Source organism: Lepidochelys kempii, chromosome 7 (assembly GCF_965140265.1).
Source record: "Lepidochelys kempii isolate rLepKem1 chromosome 7, rLepKem1.hap2, whole genome shotgun sequence".
Lineage (NCBI taxonomy): Eukaryota > Metazoa > Chordata > Testudines > Cheloniidae > Lepidochelys > Lepidochelys kempii.
The window spans coordinates 46,502,971-46,528,834 of record NC_133262.1 but is presented as its reverse complement, the minus strand read 5'-3'; the positions used below and the strand labels follow the sequence as shown (position 1 = coordinate 46,528,834).

At 49.7% G+C, this 25,864-nt stretch overlaps 2 protein-coding genes across 6 annotated transcripts in view; both read right to left on the bottom strand.

Annotated features, from left to right (window-relative positions):
- ACY1 (aminoacylase 1) overlaps positions 1–25,864 on the bottom strand; it is a 455,667-nt gene that overhangs the window by 177,007 nt on the left and 252,796 nt on the right. The window lies entirely within an intron of this gene.
- The window catches only part of GRM2 (glutamate metabotropic receptor 2), a 77,734-nt gene that overhangs the window by 4,098 nt on the left and 47,772 nt on the right, over positions 1–25,864 (bottom strand). For 3 of the 4 annotated variants that reach the window (XM_073352506.1, XM_073352508.1, XM_073352507.1), the window contains exons 3-5: positions 16,668–17,505; positions 7,622–8,685; positions 534–708 (exon numbers count right to left, since the gene is read on the bottom strand). In XM_073352506.1, coding sequence (XP_073208607.1) covers positions 534–708; positions 7,622–8,685; positions 16,668–17,505 — 2,077 coding nt within the window. Of the gene's footprint in view, positions 1–533; positions 709–7,621; positions 8,686–16,667; positions 17,506–25,864 lie in introns of those variants that run through there. The other variant, XM_073352509.1, reaches the window with a different exon arrangement.

The following is a 25,864-nucleotide window of genomic DNA, read 5'->3' as shown; positions in this document are numbered from 1 at the left end:
GGAGCAGGTGCTGTAGCCCCACATGCAGCCATGGGGCTGAGGGCACAGTCTGCTGCTGAGCCCATGCCCCGGGGCTGTCCCCTCCTCCCTCCGGGGCATGTCCCCCTCTCACCCTGCCCACAAACTGGGGGTGCCTGCCCCTGCCTCTCAGCGACCATCCCCTCCTGCCCTGCAAAGATTCCCCTCCCCCCAGGGAGGTGGCAGTGGCTATTACACGTCAGGGAGGCATGCATGTCCCCAAACATGCAGGAGATGTCAGCATTAGCAGCCGCACAAAGCGTATGACATTACAGGGAGGGTGCAGGGAGGGGGCCACTCAATGGCTTGTAACATTTTCAGTTCTACTGGCCACTGATATTTGAATTGCAAAGCTCTCCAAAGGGAGCTGGTGCCCAGGGTCAGCGGGCCGTGCTCCCATCCCCCACAGCATTCAGCCCTCTGGCGACAGGCCTCCTATCCCAGGAGGACAGGCACCATGCTCCAGGCCCAGGAAGGGCCAGGGAGTGGCGCCGGGGGGGCCGCCAGCCACTCACCGTGCGAGTGGCTGGAGCTTGCTGCAGTCACGCTGAACCGGTTGGCGGCCACGCGGAGGCTGACGACGTTCTTCTGGGGCTGGAAGAGGATGATGTGGAGTTTGGGGGCGAACAGGCAGCCGAGAACCACAGTGCCACTGAGGCTAACGGAGATGCACATGGTGGTGGTCTGCACCTGCGGGGAGTAGATGGGAGACATCAGCTCAGAGAGACAGAGTGAAACACACCCAGCCACTCACCCACCCACACACACACGACGGGGTGGTGCTCAGATCCAACCCACCACTGAGTAAAGGCCATACCTAGTGTCTGACTTGCCCGAAGGCACTGTCCCTGGCTACACATCCTGCAAACCCCCGCACAGCTGGCATAAGCTCAGAGGGGACATCCACCCACCAGCTTCCTTGGAACAGTTTCTATTTTTTCCCCACCCCAGCAGAAATGGGGCAGAACCAAAGCCCCGACGCTGAACTCTGCAGGAGTTTGGATCCAGCTTCAGCTTTGTGGTTAGCCCCTATCATCTCCTGATCTCACTGAACAGATCTGATCCGATCTGAGAGACACGGCCTCTTGTCTACATCCTAAACAGATGCAAACTCCAGCCCTCTACAGATACTCCCACAGTACAGCAGAGGACAGATGCAGCCATTTTGGTTTGCAAAGTTTCATGCAGACAACTCGATTGGTTGTGATCTGTTGAACTGGGTAGAAGAGGGTGGTGTGCATGCATTCATATGTGCACAAACACACACACACCCTGACCCGCCCTTTGGTTTCACCTTGAATTTCAGCTCCAAAAACTCCAGGTGGAGCTTAGATGAATCTACCAAATTTTGCTTAGTGCTTAAAGCCATGCAAAGCTGTTGATCCTTCAAAGCCCGTAAGCACAAGACTAGCCCCACTGCCTTCCCCAGATGATGCAATTATTAATGTTGTTAAGTGTGTGTTGAGTGCCTTGATGGACCAGACAGCTCAGCACTTAGCAGGATCGAGCCCCAGCTGTGGATTTAGCTCCCCATGATCTAAGGGACCTCAGGTTTCCTGAACTTTTTCCATGTTACCCTGTCCTCTGGACACTAGCCTCTGACAGTTGCAGTCCCTGAGCTCCGTGTGGGTGGAGGCTGAGCCGGCCACTGTCGAAAGGTTTCTTTCTCATTTTGAAAATGTGCCTGAGGCTTTGTCACATGCCCCAGTGCATACGGGGATGCTGCCACCTGCCACCTGAGCTCCCGTTCTCCCCTAGCCTTTAGCAGCATTCGCTTCCACCTGTTGCTCATTTCCGCACCAGCCCGAAGCCTGCAAGTGACTGCTCCAAGCTCAACTGGGGGCTCTCGCTTACTCATCCTCTTTGGCGTTCAGCAGAACAGCTTCAAGCTCTCCAGGTGTGGCAGTCCGAAGCTGGCACCCCTTGCAGCTTTCTCCTTTGAATCTCGGCTGTTGCTCCGAGTACGAAGAGTTCCCCTCCTGCTACCACACATCGGAGTCTTAGAATCATAGAATCTCAGGGTTGGAAGGGACCTCAGGAGGTCATCTAGTCCAATCCCCTGCTCAAAGCAGGACCAAAGCAGGTCTGCTGCATGGCAAGGGTTCCTCCATTCCCCAAACTACAGGCCCCATTTCACATGCTGCATGCAACCTGCACTCCTGCTTCTTTCTGCCTTCAGTGGGAGTTTTGCCTGCATGATCCTCTAAGGGCACAGACAAGAAACCAGACAGTGCTGGCAAATCCTTCCATAGCCAAGACACCCAGCTTACAGGAGAGCCCTGATTGTAGCAAGCTCTCCAGGGAAATGCCAACCCTCCATAAAATGGGGTGAAGGGGGCAGCTAACCCTGGTGCTCCAGCCCTTAGCACCTCAGCTCTGCAGGACTGATGCTAAACTAAGGAGGAGTCCTGCATGGCTCCTGCAGCAGCAGTGTCATGGCCATACCGAGAAGTTTAGCAGCTCCCAACAGCTGCATCCAAAGTTCCACCCTCTCTCCAGAAGGGTGTCAGGCAGCACAGCCGTGAGCACCATTGGCAGCCTTTGGCTAGTGGGGAGCGAAGGGAGGGTCCGAAAGCCAGGGCTATGCAATTACTCCTGACACATTCCTAGGCAATGTTGTTGGTGCTAATCGCCAAGGGCCTGATTCCATCCTCATGAGTGGCCTCGAGTATTGCTTTATCCCAGGACAAACGGAGCAAGAACCACTCAAGGTGAGCTCTCGGGGAGGGAGGGGCAGAACTGAGTCCCTCCATAACACTAGAACCCCAAAGCTACAGCAACAACCAGCTCCGAGTGTCTTCCAGGGGAATTGAATGGCACAGACATGATTGGAAAACATCCCATTTTCACTCAGGTCGACACGGCCGTAGAGGTGCCAGTTGACACCAGGGATACCGTAACGTAAAAGCAGAGGGTCTGCCTCTCCCCCAGAGTAACTCTCCTGAAATCAACAGGGAATCATCATACTCAGAGTGTATTCAGGGGAGCAGAGGAGCTAGGGCAGGACCTTTCGGATCACCCACAGACACTGGGGAGAGAGGAAGGCTTCAGTAGATCAATTGTTATTCCAGAAGCAGGAATGTCATTCTATTCCAGGGGCCATAGTGAATAATCCATGCAATTTAGGCCAGGATTTCCAGGGGTGGCAAGTTGGATTTTAAGGGCATGATTCTGATTTCCCCTGTGAGTTCCTGGTTTCACTTGAGTACACATGATGCCACTGTAAAACGATTATGGTTATTACTGGTCTGTATTGCAGTAGCACCCAGCCACAGGACCCCACTGTGTACAAACATGCAACAAAAACACGGAGCCTTCCCCAAAGTGCCACAATCCAAGACAAGTCTTTAAAGTCCTGCCCGCCTGGGGCTTTGCAAACATGGAAGGAGGGCGCTCCCTGCTCTGGAGAGGTCACACACGGAAGAAGGCCCTCTGTCATCTCAGGAACATCTTCCTCAGCCCCTGTCATCTGTTCATCAGTTTTAACCCGTCTCCTTTGGTCTGGATTTTTATGGCATATATGCTAAGCCCATGCCAGATTAAAGGCTGCTTGCTGCAGAGGGAGGGTTTTTACTGTCGCCTGCACTAAATGTCACTGAAAGTAGCATTATATTACATCAGAAAACCTGCAAAGTCAAGCGCTCGGAAGTTAGGACATGCCAAAATTGAGGTTGCCTGGGCAACCTTAGTTCAACCACCGTACGCATTACGATAGGCTCTAATTACATGCTCACATAGTATTTTTTCCTCACTGAGGGCACAGGACAGATGGTGCTCAATTAATGAGCAGTTCGGCAATGTTTTGTTTTATCCTCGCTGCTCAATGTGTGGCCCAACTCTTAGTTACTGCACACACTATCCAAACCCTGCTCTGGAGACAGAATTGTTCATTTCCGCATGGGCTTTTCTATGGGTCTCATCGCTGTAATAGCTGAGTGATGCACAAATATTACTGAATTTATCATCACAGCAGCCCTGGGAGATGTGGGCATATTATTATCCCCATTTTATAGCTGAGGAACTGAGACACAGAGACATAGTGAGGTCAAAAGCACCCACTAATTTTTGGTGCCCAATTTGAGATGCCTGGGATCTGCTTTTTCAGAGAATTTAGCATTTCATTTGTTCAGAGCTGAGCTCCCTTTGGCTTCAGTCACAGCTGTGAGTGCTCAGCATTTCTGCAGCTCAGATCCTAGGGTCTCAAGTCAGACACCAAGAAAATGCAGACCGTGCAATTAGTAATAGTGATCACGTGGGATGAGTTTGGATTAAGTGATTTGCCAAGCATCACACAGGATATCTGTGGCAGAGGCAGGAATAGACTCCAATGCTCCATGGCACCATTCATCTGCTTCAACCACAAAGCCTCCCTTTCTCTTCCTACTGTCCCATTTCATTCATGACCCGCCTTCCAATTTCTGCAACAAATGAGGCAGGGTCCTCAAGACAATAGGTACATGAGCCACAGGACCCTGATTCACTCCCTGAGCACTGCCCAGTCTGTGCACTGAATGGGGACGGGGTCCTGCGGAAAAACTAGCACCTGATCTTGTCAGTCAAGTCAGCATCATAGTGCCTACGGGCGGGGGGGGGGGGGGGCGCTAATTAAGGTTGCGTATGGTAACTTCTGAGTGCTTGACTTTGCAACCTTAATGTTCTTTTAACTTAGCTTTTTGTGTTCTTAAAAAGCCAACTGAAAAAACAATCCATCCTATGGAATCATATTGACACCCAGGTGAATCACCAGCAGCTTTTAGATTCACTGCACAGACCTCGGCCTCTTGAGTTAATGGAGTAACTGTCTCCATCACATCCTCTCAGCACCATGTCCCAGCTTCAGTTTCCTCCTGCCTCGCCCTTGAGTCTTCATCCCAATCCCAGTTTCCACTGCTCAGCTCCATGTCCCAGTCCTCCTCACCTCTCCTTGGCATCACGCCCCGGCTTCCCCCCCTCGTCACCACCTTCTCCCCACAGGACCCGCTTGTCATCCCTCTGCCTTAAAGGTGGTCTGAGTTCTCCTCCTCACTGCTGGGCCCAGTGTGGGTTGGTGTCACCAAGAGCACAGAAGAGAGGGGGTTCCCAGCTCTCAGTTCTGCTCCTGAGCGGACAGCAGCCCCTGTATCGGAGCGGGAGGGTGCTTGCAAAGCAATTCCTGCTCCGCTCAGGCCCTGGGCTGGAGCATGCTCAGCGCAGATGGACTCGCTGAGCAAATGGAAACTGAAATATTCAGAGGCTCATAACTTGGCCAAATCTGAGCAAATATTCACAGAAGTGGCAAAAAAAGCACAGCCGTGACGGTGGAGTGACTTCCCTGCCCCTTTTCAAGTCCCTGCATCAATGCATGGAGGCGCTACACTTCCGAGCAAAATGCATGTGCGGGGTTTTTTTAAACAAGAGCAAGGCCAGCCCATCTTTCCTCATCTCGGTCTTGGGAACAGCTGAAACCTTTTTGCTGCAACTTTCACCCCAAAAAATCAGCCTGAGGTAGACGTCCAGCATGGGAAATTTCACCCCAGCGAGCTAAAGTTTGGCAAAGTTGCAAGCAACTGAAAGCAGGGTCTTGTAACAGAAGGGGTCAGACAACCTTAGCGATAGACATTGCTGGTTATGCTGTCTCTCAAAAAGCGTCACTGCCTACCTCCCACCCCATCAAGGTAAGGCAGTATCGTTACCCCCCTCCTACAGGCAGGAGAAATGACTTGGATCAGAAGCCAGGTCTCATAGAATCTCAGATTTGGAAGGGACCTCAGGAGGTCATCTAGTCCAACCCCCTGCTCAAAGCAGGACCAATCCCCAACTAAATCATCCCAGCCAGGGATTTGTCAAGCCTGACCTTAAAAATCTCTAAGGAAGGAGATTCCACCACCTCCCTAAGTAACCCATTCCAGTGCTTCGCCACCCTCCTAGTGAAAAAGTTTTTCCTAATTTCCAACCTAAACCTCCCCCACAGCAACTTGAGACCATTACTCCTTGTTCTGTCATCTGCTACCACTGAGAACAGTATAGTTCCATCCTCTTTCAAACCCCCCTTCAGGTAGTTGAAAGCAGCTATCAAATCCCCCCTCATTCTTCTCTTCCGCAGACTAAACAATCCCAGTTCCCTCAGCCTCTCCTCATAAGTCATGTGTTCCAGTCCCCTAATCATTTTTGTTACCCTCCGCTGAACTCTTTCCAATTTGTCCACATCCTTCTTGTAGTGTGGGGCCCAAAACTGGACACAGTACTCCAGATGAGGCCTCACCAATGTCGAATAGAGGGGAACGATCACATCCCTCGATCTGCTGGCAATGCCCCTACTTATACATCCCAAAATGCCATTGGTCTCCTGCCTCCCTGCCGCTTGCTCTGCACACTAGACCTCCCTGCCACGCAACAGCATTATAAAGTGTTTCTCCAATGTACATCATTCAAACTGTTCTCTACGGAAGAGTGGCTAGTGGCGGACAGGACCTGGTAGGCACTGTACAACTCTCTAATGTTCATCTCAGCTGCCACTAGGTGCTGCTGGTTGTCTACAGAAATACAAGAGCAAACACATTTCCTCAGTGTTTTCCGGGACTACCAGCTCCTGTAGGTCAGAGACTACAGCAATGAGCCAGTGATCAGTAATGGGGTTAGACACTTCCCGCTTCTCAGGCAGAATCCATTCTAGGAGCGGGACGAATGCTGTGTTTCCCCACTGGCTCAGCCTTTGAATTTGCAGAGCTGCCAGAGAGGGGGAACTGGGCTAGGAGATGTGGGTCTCTCAGACATTGAGTGCCCCTTGCTCCCTGGGTGTCACTTGGTGCCTAAATCTGGCACAGCCTCTCCAGACATGCTTTTTCAGCCTCTAGATTTCTGGTTTGCAATTTCTGCTGGAAAATCAGCCCCCTTGAATGATGACTCTGGTTAATGAGCATTTAGATTAACAAATAAAGGAGGAACCAATGTGTTGGTCTTGGTCTGGTCCCTGAGTCCTGCACAAGGCCAACCACCATTGGCACTGGGGGTAGGGGATGGCAGGGCAGTCTGGAGGGGCATTGGCAGGGCTGTGTGTGGGGCCATGGGCTGGAATAGTAGTGGGGTAGTAGGGCAGGATGGAGGGTCATTGGCAGGGCTGGGGTGGAGCCTAGGGCTGGAATAGCAGGGGGGCAGCAGGTCAGGCTGGAGGGCATTGGTAGGGTTGTATGTGAGGCCCAGGGCTGAAATAGCAGGAAGGCAGCAGGTCAGGATCAGGATTTATTGGCAGGCAGGTATGGAGGCCCAGGACTGGAATAGCGAGGAACCTGCACAGAACTTGCCTGCATTATGTTCTACCAGCCATGTTCTCCCATTTGCTTCCCTCAGAGACACACGCCCTTCTTCCTTTCCCTTAGCGGCCTGCTATGCTGTATTTAACCACAATCCAGAGTGTCCTCAGATCTAATTTAATTATGACAACTGCCCTTCTGTTCATCTGCACAGGCAGCTTTCCCAACTGCAGGCTGGTCTTCTAGTGTCCAGGACCTACCCTCAACCCTCTACCTCCAGCACCACTGAACAAGGAGCAGGACCCTGGAATCCAGTGGACTTAGCCAGGCTGCTGGCCTCCCGTTCCCTACTCTGCTCAGCAGGGATCACTTACACGGTAGTCGGTGGAGGTCACATAGAAGATGGGCAGGAAGGCCAGCCAGATGATGCACGTGGTGTACATGGTGAATCCAATGAACTTGGCCTCGTTGAAGTTTTCAGGGCATTTCCGGGTCTTAAAGGCATAGACTGTACACAAGATGATCAACAGCACATTGTAGGTCAGTGAAATGAGCATGCTGGAGTCGCGGTTGTTGCACTTGAGGGTGACAATGTACCTTTTGTCAGGCTCCGTCTCCTTCCCCGTGCCGGGGGTCTCCACCATGAGCCAGATGATGACGATGATCATCTGGCAGGAGATGAGGGCCATGCAGATGACCACCTGTGAGGTGGGGCTTATGAAGCGCAGGCGCTGGACCCCTTCCTTCACCCCACTGAAGATCCGAGCGATCCGGTTGGTCTTGGTCAAGAGGGCGGAGTAGCAGACCGCAAAGGAGGTTCCAAGCCCCAAGCGCCGCAGGGTGCAGACCTCGGTGGAGGGCTTTGCAATGAAGATGAAAGTCATGCTGTAGCACATCAGGACCCCAGTGAGGAGGATGTAGCAGAGTTCGCGGCCTGAGGCCTTCACAATGGGAGTGTCATTGTTCTTAATGAAGACCCCAAAGACAAAGAGGGTGGAGAGGAAACCCAAGCAAGAGATCGTAACTGGCCCAATGGCCCAGACGTCTTTCCAGCGGATGTATTCTTGTGGTAGCTCATAGCAGCCATTCAGGGTACCATTGGGCCAGTACCCTAGACCACAGTCCATGCAGGTGAATTCATCCAGCAGGTATTCGTAAGGCTGGCATGGGATGCATATCCAGCAGCACATGTCCCCCGGTTGCATGCTCTTCATTTCATTTTTCTTGCAGGGGTCGCTGCACTGGGACACAGGAACAGAGGTCTTCACCCAGGGGATGAGGGTGGTGTTCAGGGTAAGCCCTTCTGCCCAGTAGCCCACCTTCTGGTATCTATATCTCCCATCCGCTCTGTGGTAGTTGAAGATATTGTAACGACCGATTCCATCACCATAGCGATCAAATCGAACGATGCCTTTGGTGTCTGCTGGCCTGAATGGAGCTGGGTGAGGAGGAAAAGGACGAGAGATTCAATGTACAGGAAAGTTGGGCTTTTTTCCAGTGGGTTTCATGCTCAACAGATTGGAACATGGCACATTTCGTCCACCCTCCCTCAGGGGGCGTGTTTAGACTAGGATTTAAAAGAGTGCTGTGAGTTCATGTTATCCAGACTCACTGCTCCCGATACTCCAACTAGCTAGAGCAAAGCTAGCTCAGGGCTGTCTGCACCAGCTGCCATCACACCCTGTGATTGCCACGCAGACCTATCCTAATTAATATCTTCCAAACCCTGAGGCAAGACAAAGGGAGTAGCACTTTAGCATGTGCTACATGGATGCGTTAATGAGGAGAAGGAAACTTTAGGGTGCATCTTCACTGGGATAAAAGGTGTGTCCTTAGTACCTCATGTGGTCATTAATAGGAGGTAAGATTCTAGTGAAGATAAGTCAGTGTGTAGTTTTAACATGAGTTAGTAGGTCCCAATAGGGACTGTGGCTATATCTGCACGGGGCGCTGGCAGTGTGATTTGCAGCTTGCGTAGACATACTCACGGCAGCTCTTATTGAACTAGTGTGCTAAAAATACAAGTATAGCCATGGTGGCATGGGCAGCAGCAATAAGTGGCACCGGGCTAGCCACCCTGAGTACATACCAATGGGGGCCAAGTGACAGCTTAGCCCATGCTACCGCTCACCACTGCACATGCTACCATGGCTTCACTTGTATTTTTAGTGCACTACCTCGATCAGCGCCAGCATAAGTGTGGGAGACACCTAGCTCCAAGGGCAGATGTCACCTATGCGGGAGCCCAACCTCACTTCTGGGTGTGCTAAAGCACAACTTGCTTTGCCTTGACCAACATTTTAGAAGTTGTTAATGATGTAAGCAGAGTCTGGATGAGCTCTCCCCTGATATCGAGTGGTGAGCTGTGGAAAAAGACTTCACAAGCTGATCTTGTTTGCATGGACACATCCACCCTGCCTAGGTGCTCAGCATAATGGGACTGCTTGCCCAAATGATCACTCGTGGCTGGTGTTGGATCCCCAGTCTCCTTGTTATTGGGGCAGGAGTAATGAAGGGTTGTTATCCTTGTTGTGTGAACTGAGGGCAGCAGAACTGTACCTGGCATACCCTGATGGAGGGACTCAACCTCAACTGAACAGCACTCGCTAGGCAGGGAACCTGGGTTCCAAAGCCCAATGAGTTGAGTGAGGATGGGGTTAGGTGCTTGTACCTGATGGGGTGAGTCCTGGTTAAGTGTCCTAGACACCATTTGACCCTTCCTCTCTCCATGGTATAATAAAAGATCTAATTTAGACTCAATTGAGAGTTTTTTTACACACTGCAGAGCTGAAAAGCACTGATACCTAGGTATTAGACGTACTTTGGGACAGTGTCTCTATTGCAAGAGACTGCCCAGTGTGCACCAGCCGTGAGGCTCCCCCACTAACAGCTGAAATCACTGAGAGCTGTGTTAAGTGTGTGGGGGGGGACCTGAAGACATCTTGGTGAGTTGGCAGCTGGCAGAGAGGTGTGGTAAGTGGCTAGCAGGGCGGCTGATGGAGAGGTGCGACCAGCAGGCCGGCTGGCGGAGAGGCGTGGCAAATGGCCAGCAGAGAAGCTGGTGGAGAGGGCCAGAGCAGAGCTCCACACAGGTGTGGCAATCGGCCGCTGGGACAACGAGGGAGTGCCCGAGCAGTGCAGCGTGTAAGGTGCCTCCTTAGCCCCTTTGCCTTCCACACAGGGTGGGAGGTGAACTCTGTGGATGAACCTCTGAACTCTGGGGCTGCACTGGCCAAGGACAGCAACTGTGACTGGGGTACAGAGAAGGGACGGGAATGTTAAAGGGACTCTTGGGTTGCTGGACTTAAGACCCTGAGGGGAAAAGGACACTGCCCAACTTACTTGGGGGTGGGTCTTTTGCTCATGGTTTGTGTTTATGAACCCTAGTTGAGGTGTTTTCCCAAATTAATGCTGAGTTAATTCCCTCCTTTTATTTTGCTACACTCAGACTCTGTGTTTGTGAGAGGGGATGTATTGCCTCCTAGAGGTGCCCAGGGGGTGGTGTGTAATTGTCCCAGGTCACTGGGTGGGGGCTCAAGCCAGTTTGCATTGTATTGTTGAAAAGGAACCCCTAGATACTGAACCCAGCCCTTGTTGCTGCTGGCTCCACCTGGCAGAAGGGTAACAATTAGATCACACAATATCCTCAACCAACTAAATCTCTGCCTTTGCCCACACTAAATGCTAAGTGATGTTTAACATGTTAATTAATGTATTTGAGTTAACAATCTCATTTCCCCACCATACTGCAAAGCCACAATGGCATGTCTGATTTGAGCTGAGCAAATAATTCACAAGTAATTTCTTCAAACAAATTGACTTCCTTTTCTGTCCACGAATAAATCCCAACATTATCAAAGCTATATATTTTCAGAACCATTCACAATTTTCCTTCAGCAAATAGTTCTTAGCCTGTAGGTTGCACAATTTACAAATGCGGCAATGTAATCTGTAATGTGCAATTTGTAAAGTTATGTCACTAATTTATGAGTCTGTAACTAAAGCTAGATATGGAAGTTATATTGCGAACATTTGAATATTCACATTTCATGCTGTTGGTCAGTTACATAAACTGTCCAATCAGGGAACATATACTATGCCACATGACTTATTAACCAAAGACAATATGAATTGCACATTGTTAATTTTACAACTGCATATACCACCTGGAATTTGTTTTCAGCGACTGCTCCAGCCTTTAAGCTAAAATTTACTTCCTGTATTTGCACTAGTAAAGGAGCACTCAGATGTTACCAGAATGGGGACACAAAAGGGTCACAAACACACATAAATCCAAATTCACTTTCAGATTTGAGCAAATATTCAACGACTTTTCCCCCCAACGTGCCTTGGTTTTATATTCACCCCTTTATAATATTATAGTACCTAACAATAACATGCATATTCCTTTTCGCTTAAGTACATCCTTTCAACTTGACAATCAGTTCACTCCCCAACCTCTGCTGTTATCTCAAGTTGGTATTAAACACGTCACATGAAAATAGTACATTTATCTCCATGAGATTCCTCCCCAAGGAGACTGATAATACAGTACATTCATCTAAGCAGCACTAACTTCCCCGACATAAGCCTGACAGCCCAAGGCTGCTTATATATGAAATCAAATATAGGTAAGTCTGCAATCTCTCTCCCGCTATGTGGTCTCTTGATTGCCAAGCTGGGAGATGAAGTATATACAGGTTCTCTGGCAAGCCTGCTCCCGTTACTCTTCATAAGATTACTGAGAGGGGAACTGTGCCCTAGTTATGCTGGACAGCAGCTCCACTGACACCAGACTGGGCCCTGGGAAGCAGAGACTAGCCATGCCCCTGATCTGCGCCCAACCTGTCCCCTATGCTGGGGCTGGGAGCAGGGCTGATGTATCCAGCTCTGCTCTAGCTGGAGAGGGAGTGGACTCACGGAGCTGTTGCTGCCCACACCAGTATACCTGAGAACTGGCCCCTGAACATGGATGGAAGATTACATGGAGCAACGTGTCTTGAGAATAAACTCAGGACAACTAGTGGCTGATATGCCAACCTTCCAGCCATGCCTAGCACCCTCAGGACTATAGAATCCTAGAATATCAGGGTTGAAAGGGACCTCAGGAGGTCATCTAGTCCAACCCCCTGCTCAAAGTGGGACCAATCCCCAACTAAATCATCCCAGCCAGGGCTTTGTCAAGCCTGACCTTAAAAACTTCAAAGGAAGAAGATTCCACCACCTCCCTAAGTAACCCATTCCAGTGCTTCACCACCCTACTAGTGAAAAAGTTTTTCCTAATATCCAACCTAAACCTCCCCCACTGCAACTTGAGACCATTACTCCTTGTTCTGTCATCTGCTATCACTGAGAACAGCCTAGCTCCATCCTCTTTCGAACCCCCCTTCAGGTAGTTGAAAGCAGCTATCAAATCCCCCCTCATTCTTCTCTTCTGCAGATGAAACAATCCCAGTTCCCTCAGCCTCTCCACATAAGTCATGTGTTCCAGACCCCTAATCATTTTTGTTGCCCTCCGCTGGATGCTTTCCAATTTTTCCACATCCTTCTTGTAGTGTGGGGCCCAAAACTGGACACAGTACTCCAGATGAGGCCTCACCGATGTTGAATAGAGGGGAACAATCACGTCCCTTGATCTGCTGGCAATGCCCCTACTTATACAGCCCAAAATGCCGTTGGCCTTCTTGGCAACAAGGGCACACTGTTGACTCATATCCAGCTTCTCGTCCACTGTAACCTCTAAGTCCTTTTCTGCAGAACTGCTGCCTACCCATTCGGTCCCTAGTCTGTAGCGGTGCATGGGATTCTTCCGTCCTAAGTGCAGGATTCTGCACTTGTCCTTGTTGAACCTCATCAGATTTCTTTTGGCCCAATCCTCTAATTTGTCTCAGTCCCTCTGTGTCCTATCCCTACCCTCCAGTGTTTCTACCACTCCTCCCAGTTTAGTGTCATCTGCAAACTTGCTGAGGGTGCAATCCACGCCATCCTCCGGATCATTAATAAAGATATTGAACAAAACCGGCCCCGGGACCAACCCTTGGGGCACTCTGCTTGATACCGGCTGCCAACTAGACATGGAGCCATTGATCACTACCCATTGAGCCTGACAATCTAGCCAGCTTTCTATCCACTTTATAGTCCATTAATCCAGCCCATACTTCATTAACTTGCTGGCAAGAATACTGTGGGAGACAGTGTCAAAAGCTTTGCTAAAGTCAAGGAATAACACGTCCACTGCTTTCCCCTCATCCATAGAGTCAGTTATTTCATCATAGAAGGCAGTTAGATTAGTCAGCCATGACTTGCCCTTGGTGAATCCATGCTGACTGTTCCTGATCACTTTCCTTTCCTCTAAATGCTTCAGAATTGACTCCTTGAGGACCTGCTCCATGATTTTTCCAGGGACTGAGGTGAGGCTGACTGGCCTGTAGTTCCCAGGATCCTCCTCCTTCCTTTTTTTAAAGATGGGCACTACATTAGCTTTTTTCCATTCATCCGGGCCCTCCCCCGATTGCCATGAGTTTTCAAAGATAATGGCCAATGGCTCTGCAGTCACATCCGCCAACTCCTTTAGTACTCTCGGATGCAGCGCATCCGGCCCCATGGACTTGTGCACGTCCGGCTTTTCTAAATAGTCCCAAACCACTTCTTTCTCCACAGGGGGCTGGTCACCTCCTCCCCATGCTGTGCTGCCCAGTGCAGTAGTCTGGGAGCTGACCTTGTTCGTGAAGACAGAGGCAAAAAAAGCATTGAGTACATTAGCTTTTTCCACATCCTCTGTCACTAGGTTGCCTCCCTCATTCAGTAAGGGGCCCACACTTTCCTTGACTTTCTTCTTGTTGCTAACATACCTGAAGAAACCCTTCTTGTTACTTTTAACATCTCTTGCTAGCTGCAACTCCAAGTGTGATTTGGCCTTCCTGATTTCACTCCTGCATGCCTGAGTAATATCTTTATACTCTTCCCTGGTCATTTTATCCAGTGTTCCACTTCTTGTAAGCTTCTTTTTTGTGTTTAAGATCAGCAAGGATTTCACTATGTGGAGATGCATGGTGTGATGTTGCACTCCATGTGTTTTATGGAAATATGCTTATGAGTGTGAATATGTTGTAACTGGAATATGCTTTGTGCAAAAGGTCCCTTGTAAGCTATCATAACAAAGGTTATAACCTACTGAATATATTCCTTCTATTTGTATGCATGTATCATTCTTGTATCTGAAGCTAGAAATATGAAGTATAACTTGGAGGTCCTATTGTAATTATGCAAAGTGTGGGCCATTAATGGTGGTTTAGAATCTTGATGACTCCCATTGACCCAGACAATTGGTTGTAAATGGTTTATTTATCTGCAAACCTTCCTGTGTACAGTGTGGGCCAACCCAGGAAGAATGGAGACTAGGGGTCTTACAGTGACATGTGATCATGTCACATAATACTGGACTCCATCTTAATCCTTGTACTTTTCCATTGATGTGGCGGGGTGGGGACAAGCACAGACAAAAGATTCCCACCTTGTGTCAAAGCTATAAAAGGAGGTGGAGCAGGACAAAAGGGGCTGCCAGTCATAAGAAAACCCCTGCTTACCACCTGAGATGTCATCTGAAACTAACAAGTACTGTACCAGGGGAAAGGATTGGGCCCAGACTAGGAAGGAGTCTAGCCTGTGAAAGAAGTGTATTGGAACATCTCTGAGGGTGAGATATTACTTGTAATCAGTTTCTTAATGTATTAGGCTTAGACTTGCATGTTTAGCTTTATTTTGCTTGGTGACTTACTTTGTTCTGTCTGTTTTTACTTGAAACCACTTAAATCCTACTTTTTATACTTAATAAAATCACTTTTGTTTATTTATAAACCCAGAGTAAGTGATCAATACCTGGGGGAACAAACAGCTGTGCATATCTCTCTGTCAGTATTTTAGAGGGTGAACAATTTAAGAATTTACCTGTATACGCTTTATACCGAGTAAAACAGATTTATTTGGGGTTTGGATCCCATTGGGAACTGGGTGTCTGGGTGCTGGAGACAGGTAACCTGCTAAGCTATTTTCAGTTAAGTCTGCAGCTTTGGGAGCATGGTCCAGACCCTGGGTCTGTGTTGCAGCAGGCTAGCGGGTCTGACTTAACAAGGCAGGGTTCTGGAAGTCCCAAGCTAGCAGGGAAAATGGGCTCAGACGTAATTTCAGCACATCAGGTGACAGTCCCAAGGGGTCTCTGTGACTGAACCCGTCACACATGGGCTCCTCCTTATCTCACCGGGATGTGGTGAGGAGAGCTATAGTAAGGGCTGTATGCTGCCAGATATGACAGTGATGGAGGCTGGATAATTGGTAGAGTGATAATCATCCTACCAGGTATCTAATGAGTTTGGCCTGGAGGAGAACACTTGGATGGCTCCTCCATCCAGCAAGCGCAGGCCTTCACAGTGTGCCAGTATAATGCCCATCTCAGGAGCAGGTCAGTCCTGTAGAGAGCACCATTTTCTCCTAGCTGCCTGTGACTGAATAAAACCCAGAACGCAAAGGAGAATAGACTGGAATAGACTGAGTCCTCATTGTTCCTCATTGACATCTTAAACCAGTGTTCCAGAGTTTCTTACAAATGATACATCAGGGGTAAGACTCCGCTGTACACAGGGTCAATACAATGTAGTCTCGTCAGAATAAAGCCTCTGAACGGTTTTAAATTGCTTTGACTTATATCTGACTGCTCTGCCCCTGACAAGAATGCTGAATCTAAGGAAGAAGAGTTGTGACTGGCCAATTCTCCAGGCTCACCTGGCCTAGCAGAACTGCTGTTGGAACTGATTGTTCAGACAGATGTCCCAGAGGAACAGCAGAGCTGGTAGGAAAATATGTGATCAGCTACTACAAATATTTTGGTGCTGAATATTAAAAACTCAAACAGATTATTGAAAGGAATAATGGAGGTGGCACCGGCCCAAGGTGCCTGGGAAGCTGATGGTCAGCTGAAGAAAATGGTCTCATAACCCTTCCAGTTAGTCGGTCATTCTTCAGAAAATTAGAAGAAGCTGAACCCAACACAATGTTCAAACACAACGTTCAACCAATCTGAAACCTGAGACCCTAACTACGCCCTCGTGCAGCAATGTTTGTGTCCCGATGCAACGTTATCATGACACCTGATGCAGTGGTTTCATGCCACCAGCCTGGCAGAGACCATCATCAAGAGGTAGGAGAAGTGTGTGAACTCCTGGGCCAAGGACTCTGGGCAAGGACCTCATCATGTGAGGAATCACAGACCCAGTGTGCTCAGCAAGTTTGGCTTGTCTGGCTCAGAGGTGACCAGTTGAAATCTCCAGGCTTTGAGTACTCCTAGTTAAGCCCTGATTTCCCTTGCCTGTTCCATCCCAACCCCTTCAGTTCAGCCACCAATCCCTTTTGAGGCCCTGGGCTTACCATCAAACTTGACATTGAGCATGAAGTCCCTGTAGAACCTCTTGCCATTAACTGGCTTCATGGAGTCACACAGCTTGGTGGCATTGGGGCACAATGCCTGGTGCATGTTATGGAGGGAGTGGGCCATGGCATAAACAGCATTGACCACAAACATGATCTTGGACTCCTGCTCAAACTTGCCCGTCTTCAGCGAGTGCCGGCTGCAGTCCTGGGTATGGAAGCTGCACTGGAACTTGTGCTCCCAGAACTCCCGGAACCAGGGGTTCCGGCTGTTGTTGTAGGGGTTGAGGTTCCGGAAATAGATGGCAAACTCCTGGATGGGGTAGGCCGCCAGTTCAATGGTGATGGCCCCCTCCGCCACCAACTCACTTCCCGCCACCACACTTTCCAGGGCACCCCAGCCATCGCTGGCTACCCACATGAAGGAGACATTGATTCTCTGCGCAGCTGCCAGTAGCTCCCGGGCATCTTCGCTGCGGGTGAACAGCACCACCACCCTAGCGCTAGGCTTCTGCAGGAGGGCCTTGATCACTCCGTCAAAGGTCTTCTTGTTCATGGAGCGCCCCACCTTCTCGGAGGTGGCGATGCAGATGTTGCGGGCCCGGGCTTCCAGCTCGAAGGCCTCAATGCCAGTCTCGCCGTAGTCACCCTCTGAGGCCACTGTGGAGACATAGGTCCAGTTAAAGAAGCGCAGGATCTCGGCCATGGCCTTAGCCTGGTAGAAGTCTGGCGGGACGGTGCGGGCAAAGTAGTCGTAGCGAGACTTGTCACTGAGCTTGGCGCTGGTGGAGGCATAGCTGATCTGCGGGATCTGGAAGAGTCGCAGCAGGTTGGCCACCTGGATCGAAGGGGGAAAGAAGGAATGGGTGCGGTTACAAGGTGTACATGGGAGCAAGAGAGGCAGAGCATCCTGCCTCCATTTACTGAAGAGAGTGTTATCGACCTGGTGAGATGCCCCAGCAGTTTTCCTGGGAAATAACTACAGCTGGTCCTTTAAGGGTTAGAGGAGAGAAAACTTCTCCTTTAAGGCTCCTAATTGGACCTTCCATATTCTACCCTTAGAGGGCCAGATGTAGTCAATAACATTCATAATGTATAAGATTAGGTTGCTTAGGGAATTTTTGTGGAATCCCAATGGATGTTTTTAAGACCAGGATAGACAAACACCAGTCAGGGATGGTCTAGGTATACTTAATCCTGCCTCAGCTCAGGGGGATGCATTAGATGACCTCTTGAGGTCCCTTCTAGCCCTACATTTCTATGATTATAAGCACTCAGATAACACAGTGATGAACATGGTAGAAATGCCTATATCTGAGGATCTCTGATTCCCAGATTCCACAGTCATTGGTGCATTAGAAATGGGATGGATAGGATATGCCTTCTTTGGGTACACTTTATACTAAGGGTACATTTATAAATGGTTTGCATACAAAGGATTGATAGATGTCAGAATTATGTTACAGATCTGAGTATTATGTGTTATATAGGTTGTTATAAGCACAACATTAGAAGGTGTTTTATACACAGATGGTTTTAAGCCATGGTCATTAGCAACCTACTGACCTGTTGGACTCTAACAATTGGTCAACCATTTAGTCCAAGGTCTATGAATGCTTTGTTAACCCTCCGTAAGGTATTGACCCTGATTGTGAAGTGTGACCCATTCGTTAGCCGGGGGATGGGGGCCCGCTGGTGGGGTGCTGTCTGTGTCCTGCTCTCTATTCACAGGTATTAATTTAGGAATGAGACAGGCCAGGACCACAGAAATCAGTTACAGTCCATACAATAATAATTTTTCAATACCATTGACAGCTGTAAAAGGACATTACTATGGGCAATTCGTTAGCCCTTACATTGGGTTTCTGCTCCTGGGGCCTGTCTCACTAAGAGAGGTAGAGGCAACGGACACAAAACTTTCAGGAATCTGGTCATCTCAGGCACACATCTGGAGATGTAGTGATTTCCAAGCAGAGCCACTCACTCTCCTAGGCATTAAACACTGTGCTTTCCTTTAAAGCGCCGGTAAGGTCAGAAATGTGACTGTAAAAGTGGCCCTTTTTATTCAATGGCTCTGACCCCAGAGTGCCTCCTCGTCATTATAGGCTGATTCTAATACAAACACGGTTCTCTCTTAGCCCTGGAGACCCCTCATGGCAACGATGGCCATTCATGTCTCTACATCTCCACAGACCCAAAGCGCCACTCACCTGCCAAGCCCACTGACCAGAAAGGAAAGAAAGGCATTAGACCAGTGGTCCCCGCTCTACCCCCAGCACAGCTCCAGTCCCAGCTCCACTCTGCCCCCAGCCCATCTCTGCCTCCAGCCCAGCTTTGCCCTCATTCCCACTCTACCTCCAGCCCAGCTCCACTCTGCCTCCTACACCGTCCCCAGCCCAGCTCCACTCTGTCCTCTGCTCCACTCCCAGCCCAGCTCCGCCTCTAGCCCCAGCTCCTCCCCCATACCCAGTTCATCCTACAGCGCTGCTTTCAACCCAAACTCCTCTGCTGAGCCAACTGTGCAGTAATGGGGGGGGATGCAGACAGCTTCCATTACTGGTAAGGGGTGGCGTGACAGGAAAAGTTTGGCACCACTGCATTAGACCCTTGGCTTTCTCACGTTGCATCAATCTATGTGGTGACATCACATCACGATGCAGGGTCACCACCGCTTGAGGCACGTTCACGACGTAAGAATTGCGACTCATCTATCTGATGACTCGCCGCCACCCCAACGGATGACTCTCCAGTAGTCAAAGCCTGAGAGCCACCGTGGTTCAGTGATGGAGAGTGAGCTGGGTTCTATTTGGCCTCATATAGAGTCCCCTGCACTATCACTACATTCCAAGCACAGCACCTTTGTTACTGGCGACGATGGAATAAAGAACCCAGCTGGATTTTCAGGACCAGGCAGAGTTTGGAAAAATCAATTTTTGACTTGTAAGTGGAGCCAATTAGGCCCTGAATCTTGATAATTTCACACATGCAATCCCATTTCTCATTCCTGCGTGGATGTGCAGTCACAGCAACTGCAGACACAAAAGTTGTCACAACTGTGCATAGTCAGTGTAATTGCACATGGAGATTATGCACCTGTATTTTTCATGCACAGTGGGGCGTCTGCAGTTATAAAATTCCAGCCCTTGATGGGAGTCATGGCTTCATTCCTGAAGTACCTGAAGAAAACAATTGGGTTTCTCCTCAGCTGGATGCTGAGGCTAAGCTGAAGGAGGCTCAAGGACCGTGCATGCTGGAGAAGGATGTACCACAGCCCAGTGTCCAGAAACTGTGCAGTCTAAGCATATCTTGGACAAAGGTTTCGCCACAGCTGGTGAAGCCACATCCAACCACACATGTGCCCTAGGAGACAGAGAAGAAGGAAGAGGGGGAGGGATAGCTCAGTGGTTTGAGCATTGGCCTGCTAAACCCAGGGTTGTGAGTTCAATCCTTGAGGGGGCCATTTGGGATTGGGGGGCAAAAATTGGGGATTGGTCCTGTTTTGAGCAGGGGGTTCGACTAGATGACCTCCTGAGGTCCCTTCCAACCCTGATATTCTAGGATTCTATGAAGAAACCTAGTATCCATCCCTCCCCAACCTGATGGAGAAGCCGGCCAGCAAATCTGGACTGGTGACTAAGGGCAAAGTTGGCCATGTCCGAGAGTCCATCATCAGCCCCCTGTGAGGACTCCATAATGGGGATGATGCAGATGAGGGCACCAGGCAAAAAACTGTGACAATCACCATGGAACTCCCCTCATCATGCCATTTTTACAGGGTCACTTTTATGGAAACGTGAACAACCTCAGTGAGATGTCAGAAAGGTAGCGGCATGTGGGATGCTGAAGGCTAGAGAGCTTTGATTGGCTGAAAGTGAGACCCTTCAGAGTTCTCTGAGTCCAGTAGCCAATCATAGCCTTCCACTTCCCGAGCATTCTATCCATGTAACGATGCCTGTAGCAGGGCTGCATGAGCCTCCTGCTATTTCTTTTCAAAATATTTTTCAGAACAATAAACCTTTTTCCACCTCAAACATTAGATGTGAAGATAATTATCAGCAGTCTAGAGGGTGATAACCTGTCAGGCTTTCCCTACAAGTCACATCATGTTCATTGTCAGGGTGAAGGTCACATATGTCTGTTATTTTGAGTGACTTGGATGTTTTTTTCCTTCCAGTCTCCGCTCCTGTTGCACTGTGGTTTCCAGCTTTCTGAAGGAGTAGCATTATCCTGAGCTGGTGGCTTCTTCTGGGTTGATTTTGGTTGGTTTTAATATTTCATATTTTGCTCTCTTTTGGGGAAAATAAACTGCTTCAGTTGCAAAAGCAGAAGATTCCACTGCAGGGAACACAGCAGAACATCATAATCTTCAAAGTGTTTTGCAAGCATTCAGCAATTTATTATTATTAATTACTTGTATTGTTGTAGAGCCTAAGAGCCCCAGTCCGGGACCAGAACCCCATTGTGCTAGGTGCTGCACAAGCCCAGAACAAAAAGCCAGTCTACATATAAGACAAAGATTCCAGCGAAGCAGTATCCTGATCCCCATCATTTTACAGGTGGGACAACTGAGACAGATTCGGGGAGTTGTCTCAGGCCACATAAAGAGTCAATGCCAGCGTCAGAGCTAGAATGCTCAGATGTGCACTTAGCCCGTGCATCCCTCTAACATACCAGCACCTGCTAACAATTCCTGGTACAGTACTGATGCAAAGCAGGCAGGTGTGTTTGGGGGAGGTAAGCAGGGAGCTAGCCTGTCACAATGACACTAAGTAGCTGGGGAGGACACTACAGAGCTGATATTGCAAGGGGGGTTGGCTGACATCAGTGTGAGGTCGCCTCCTGTCCCGATTTCCATGGGGCTCTCTCTCCACGTACAGGATATTAAAACTTGAAAAGCATTCTGAAATATTGAAAGCAATTTCAGCGTGGGGGCACCTCCCCAGCACACTATGATAGGGTGTATTCCAAGACATTGTGATACAATGATTTTGACCTGCTGGACAAAGGCTAAAAAGAGGCCAGGCTAGAACTTATGACAGCATTGTCCGGGGTGACACATGAGGCAAAACACCACAGAGGGCCCCACAGATCTTCAGCTGGCAGCAGAAAGAAAAGGAGAACCGTATGGGCATAGAGAGGGAGGGACCTTCCTGTATGCAGGCGCTCCTTGCTCTTCAGGGGTCAAGGCTCCTGGTTGCACCGTCTGTTATTGATGAAAAACCTCCCACGCTCAGCCATCAGATTGGGTCTTTAAAGTGTATGATTCAAATGCCTTCCTGTCTCTGTCACCTGATATGCCCGTTGGCATGATGTAACATTGTATCAGTGACGTCCAATCACAGCCATCACCTACACCCACCACCTCACATCGGGAACAGGAAAGGTGCACCCTAGAGCAAGAAGCCGTACATCCAAGACCCTGGCAAAGGGGTGGCTGCTGGGAAGAAATGGACATAATGACTTTGTTTTGTTTCAATGTCCTGCAGCAAGATGGGAACTCAAACTGAAGTCCCTCTGGCTACCGTGATCCCTCGCTGTATCATGTCTAACAGAGACTACACACTCATTGGAGCAGGGACCTGACTCTACTGTGTGCCAGTGTGCCATGCACAGGTAGGTCACTTGTAGAAAGACTGATGGGTTTAAAGGTAGATGATCACATCTTCCATGACCACAGCCTCTTAGAGCTCCTGCCCCAGGATGGCTTCTGGGAGTGCCCAAGGTGGCACGGAGAAGGGACAATCCTGCCAGCCCTCTGCATGGGCATGTCCAGTGACCTCAAGGGGGGCTTCCATGCTCAGAAGGACCCCAAGGCAGTTTGCATTCCAGAACTTCCACATTCGTGCATCTTCATGCCAACCTACTGCCAAGGCTATGAAAATGGCAGCTACTTCCCACTTTACCATGTGGTCCAGTGGCAGGGGAGGGAGGGCATTGTTCCACAGCATCCCTCTCAGAAAGCATAATCACATAATAGCTACGTAAAATATAGCTCCATCATAGCGAGACTGCTGGCCTCCGACCATGAGGGACGAGATGACCTGCTGAGATGAATGACCAGAAGCAAACTATCCTGGGCACTGGACATTAATCCCCCAGCAAAGGGTTGCCAATTTTGGTTGGACATATTCAAGGAGGTTTCATCACATGACATGATCTTTAATTCCTGGAGACTCCAGGACAATCCTGGAGGACTGGCAACTGTATGAGTGACCCTGGACTTCAGGCATTACTGTGTGTTGTCAGCGAGATGTTTTTCTGCAGCTGAATTCCATCAGACTTCCAAGGTGGCAGGGAGGCACGACGAGACCACCGGCTTTCGCAGGGAGGATGATGCTTTCCACTTCCCCAGTGTTCCTCCCACCCCCATTTCCCTTGCACCATGGAATCCCAGTCTGTCCATGAGGGGTTAAGACTAGATCCAAAGGATCAGCAAACACTGCTCATGCACACTCCAAAATGGGTTTCTAGTCCCAGTGCATTCCTGGGGATTTCTCCTCTACCTCTGCCCCCATGAGCAGATGGGATGGTTGTGGGGACTGAATTCCCAGAGAGGAGGTTGGGCCTTTCCCCTCTTGGGAACCCTATCCCCTGCCTGACTTGGGGCCCTGCTTTTCTTCCCAACACACCCGCTGCTTGCCAATGATTAGAGAGAAGTCACGCCAGCAGGTGGTAAGAGGAATTGCAGAGGCTGGGCCATTGCATGGTTCAGCCAGGCTGAGCCTGGAGTGAAATCTCAACAACAACATCATCAGAGGTGAGATATTAAACCTCCTGCTGAAATACCGCAAAACCCTTCTCTGTCAGAGCGAGAGACTTTATAAAAACTGCCTGTAAATGAACCCAGAACGTGCAAGACCAGGCAGGTCTGACTCAGGAATTGGAATATGTACATAGGGGCCAAATGCTGAGAGAGGCGGAGCACCAGCAACTCATCTCAGAATACTTCCACCCTACAAAAGTCTCATCTATGAGCTGGTGCGGCGCGGGCATCTCTCAGCCCAGACAGATGAAGAGAAAAGAACAGGAGAATGAAAAAAACAACGGGCCAGAGCAGAATATTCCACTGCATGCGTCCAATCATTGAGATTAGAACAAGGGCTGGCGCATGCCCCTTCCTCCCTCCTCCAAACAGCTCACGCTGGCCGCTTGTTCCAGATGCTCTGCAGCAATTCTCATTACCTTCAAAGGGGAAAAATCCACACTAATGAGGCTATTAAAAATACAGACTGTCAAAGAGGCAGGCGAGAGGAAGCCTGTGAGCTGATTGGCTAGCAAGAGCTGGTATCTGGGGCCGGTTTCTCAGCCCCTGATGATGTGGAAGTCTCCGCTGCTTAATTAACATGTACAAATATGTCTTTAACAGACTATTACACTCCTCATGGCAATAAGGCACAAGAGACTGCGAATTACCCTGCATTGATTCACACCAGGCATTGTCATTGGAGGCACTTGACCGTAGGCACACAAGGTGCAAATTAATGGAGAACAATTCACTCCCTGTCATGTCCTATTGCCAAATGATCACAGCGCTCAGGCCCGCAGTCCGCCAATCACATTCTGGTTCCAGTGGGCTCCGACTCCTGTTAGGCACAAGTTGGGATCGCGCCAGGTTATTCCAGTCCTGATTAAAATGCAGAAGGCAACTCCTCACTGTGAGAAGGTAGAACTCCCAAACTCAGCTGGGAGCTCTCTTGACATCTGGGAGGTACTTGAGCATTTGGCTGTCCCTAGGAGATGGCTAGACATCTGGGAGGAATTGAGATATCTTGGAGGTATCCAGGTATGTGGGAGTTATCCAGATATCCAAGTTGTACCTAGGCACCTAGGACAGACCTTTGCCGATCTGGCAGGAGAACTCAGAGCCTCACCTGGGGGATGCCTTCCTTATCTTACTTGGAAGGACAGATACTCTGCAAGCAACACCCAGTGTGTCATGTGACAAAGGTCAGCGGTACTTCCTCTTACTGCCAACTGGTTCAGCAGAACCCCACCCTTGCCTCCTCCCACTAACATCCTCAGACCCGCAGAGAGAGCGGCACCATGCGACAGCCACAGTCTCCAGGGAGTTGGCAGGCTGACACCAACTGGTGACCTCCAGTGGGGCACCGTCCTGTTCCTTTTCAGTGGTTCCCTCCAGCTCTCACGTGTGCTGAATCCTGGGCAGATGGGGCTCTGATGGGTTCTCCACTTTCCCCTCTTCTCATCAGACCCATTTGACAAGTTTATGGCCCCATTATCCACCTCTGCTCCATCTGTTACCCCAGAATTGGCGACTGGCACTTCTAGAGTTGGGTAGAAGGGGGAGATACCTAACACAAGCTGGGTATTCTTTGCCCAGTCCAGCAAGATCCACACCCTTTGGAACTCCCTGCATGCTGCAATTTAGCAATGGGCTCTCTGAACTCTTGAGAACAGCCCTTTTTCACAATTTGTAACAGACATGCTTGAAGGTCAAGGGATGGCACTTCCAGAAAGCTGTCCAGGCACTGGCAAGTCATTAATGTTCATAATGATGGTGCCACGCAAAGGTCCCAATCAGGACTGAGGCCTGATGGTGCTCGGCAATGTACAAAAGCATATGGAAATGCAGTCCCTACCCTCTTACAATCGAATGTGAGCCATGCTACAAGTGAATGTCAGAACCAGAAGGAGAGATGGGATGCAGGATATTGAGATTGTGTGGTCACACAGGGAGCAAGGCACAGAGCCTCAAAGGTATTTAGGTGCCTAACACTCCCGGGAGTTGACAGCTAAGTACCTTTGAGGAGCTGGGCCCTACCACACAATTTGCTGGTTCCAGCTCATGTGATGCTAAAAACAAATGAAGGTAAGGTTAGTAGGGATTGCTGTCCCCATTTTAGAGGTCGGCAAACCAAGCGCCTGAAAGGGGAAGTGATTTGTTTTGCATTGCTCAGCGAGGCACTGCCAGGGCCTGGGTCACTTAGTTTGCAGCGAGGCTGTCTGTAAGCTAGTGCTCTTTATGACTGTCCCCATCAGTGGGCAGCTAACATCCTAGGAACCGCTGTGACCTGACTGACCCCAGTGCCCTCAAATGTTCCTGGAATCTGGCTGTACAGAAGTTGAGCATTGCCAGGGAGCGTGCATGAGGTACACTCTGCTAACCACTGGGGTAGATGGGGGAGTTCAGGGGGCGGGAGTGGGGGTAGGGAAATCCCGGTCTGGCATAGTCATGA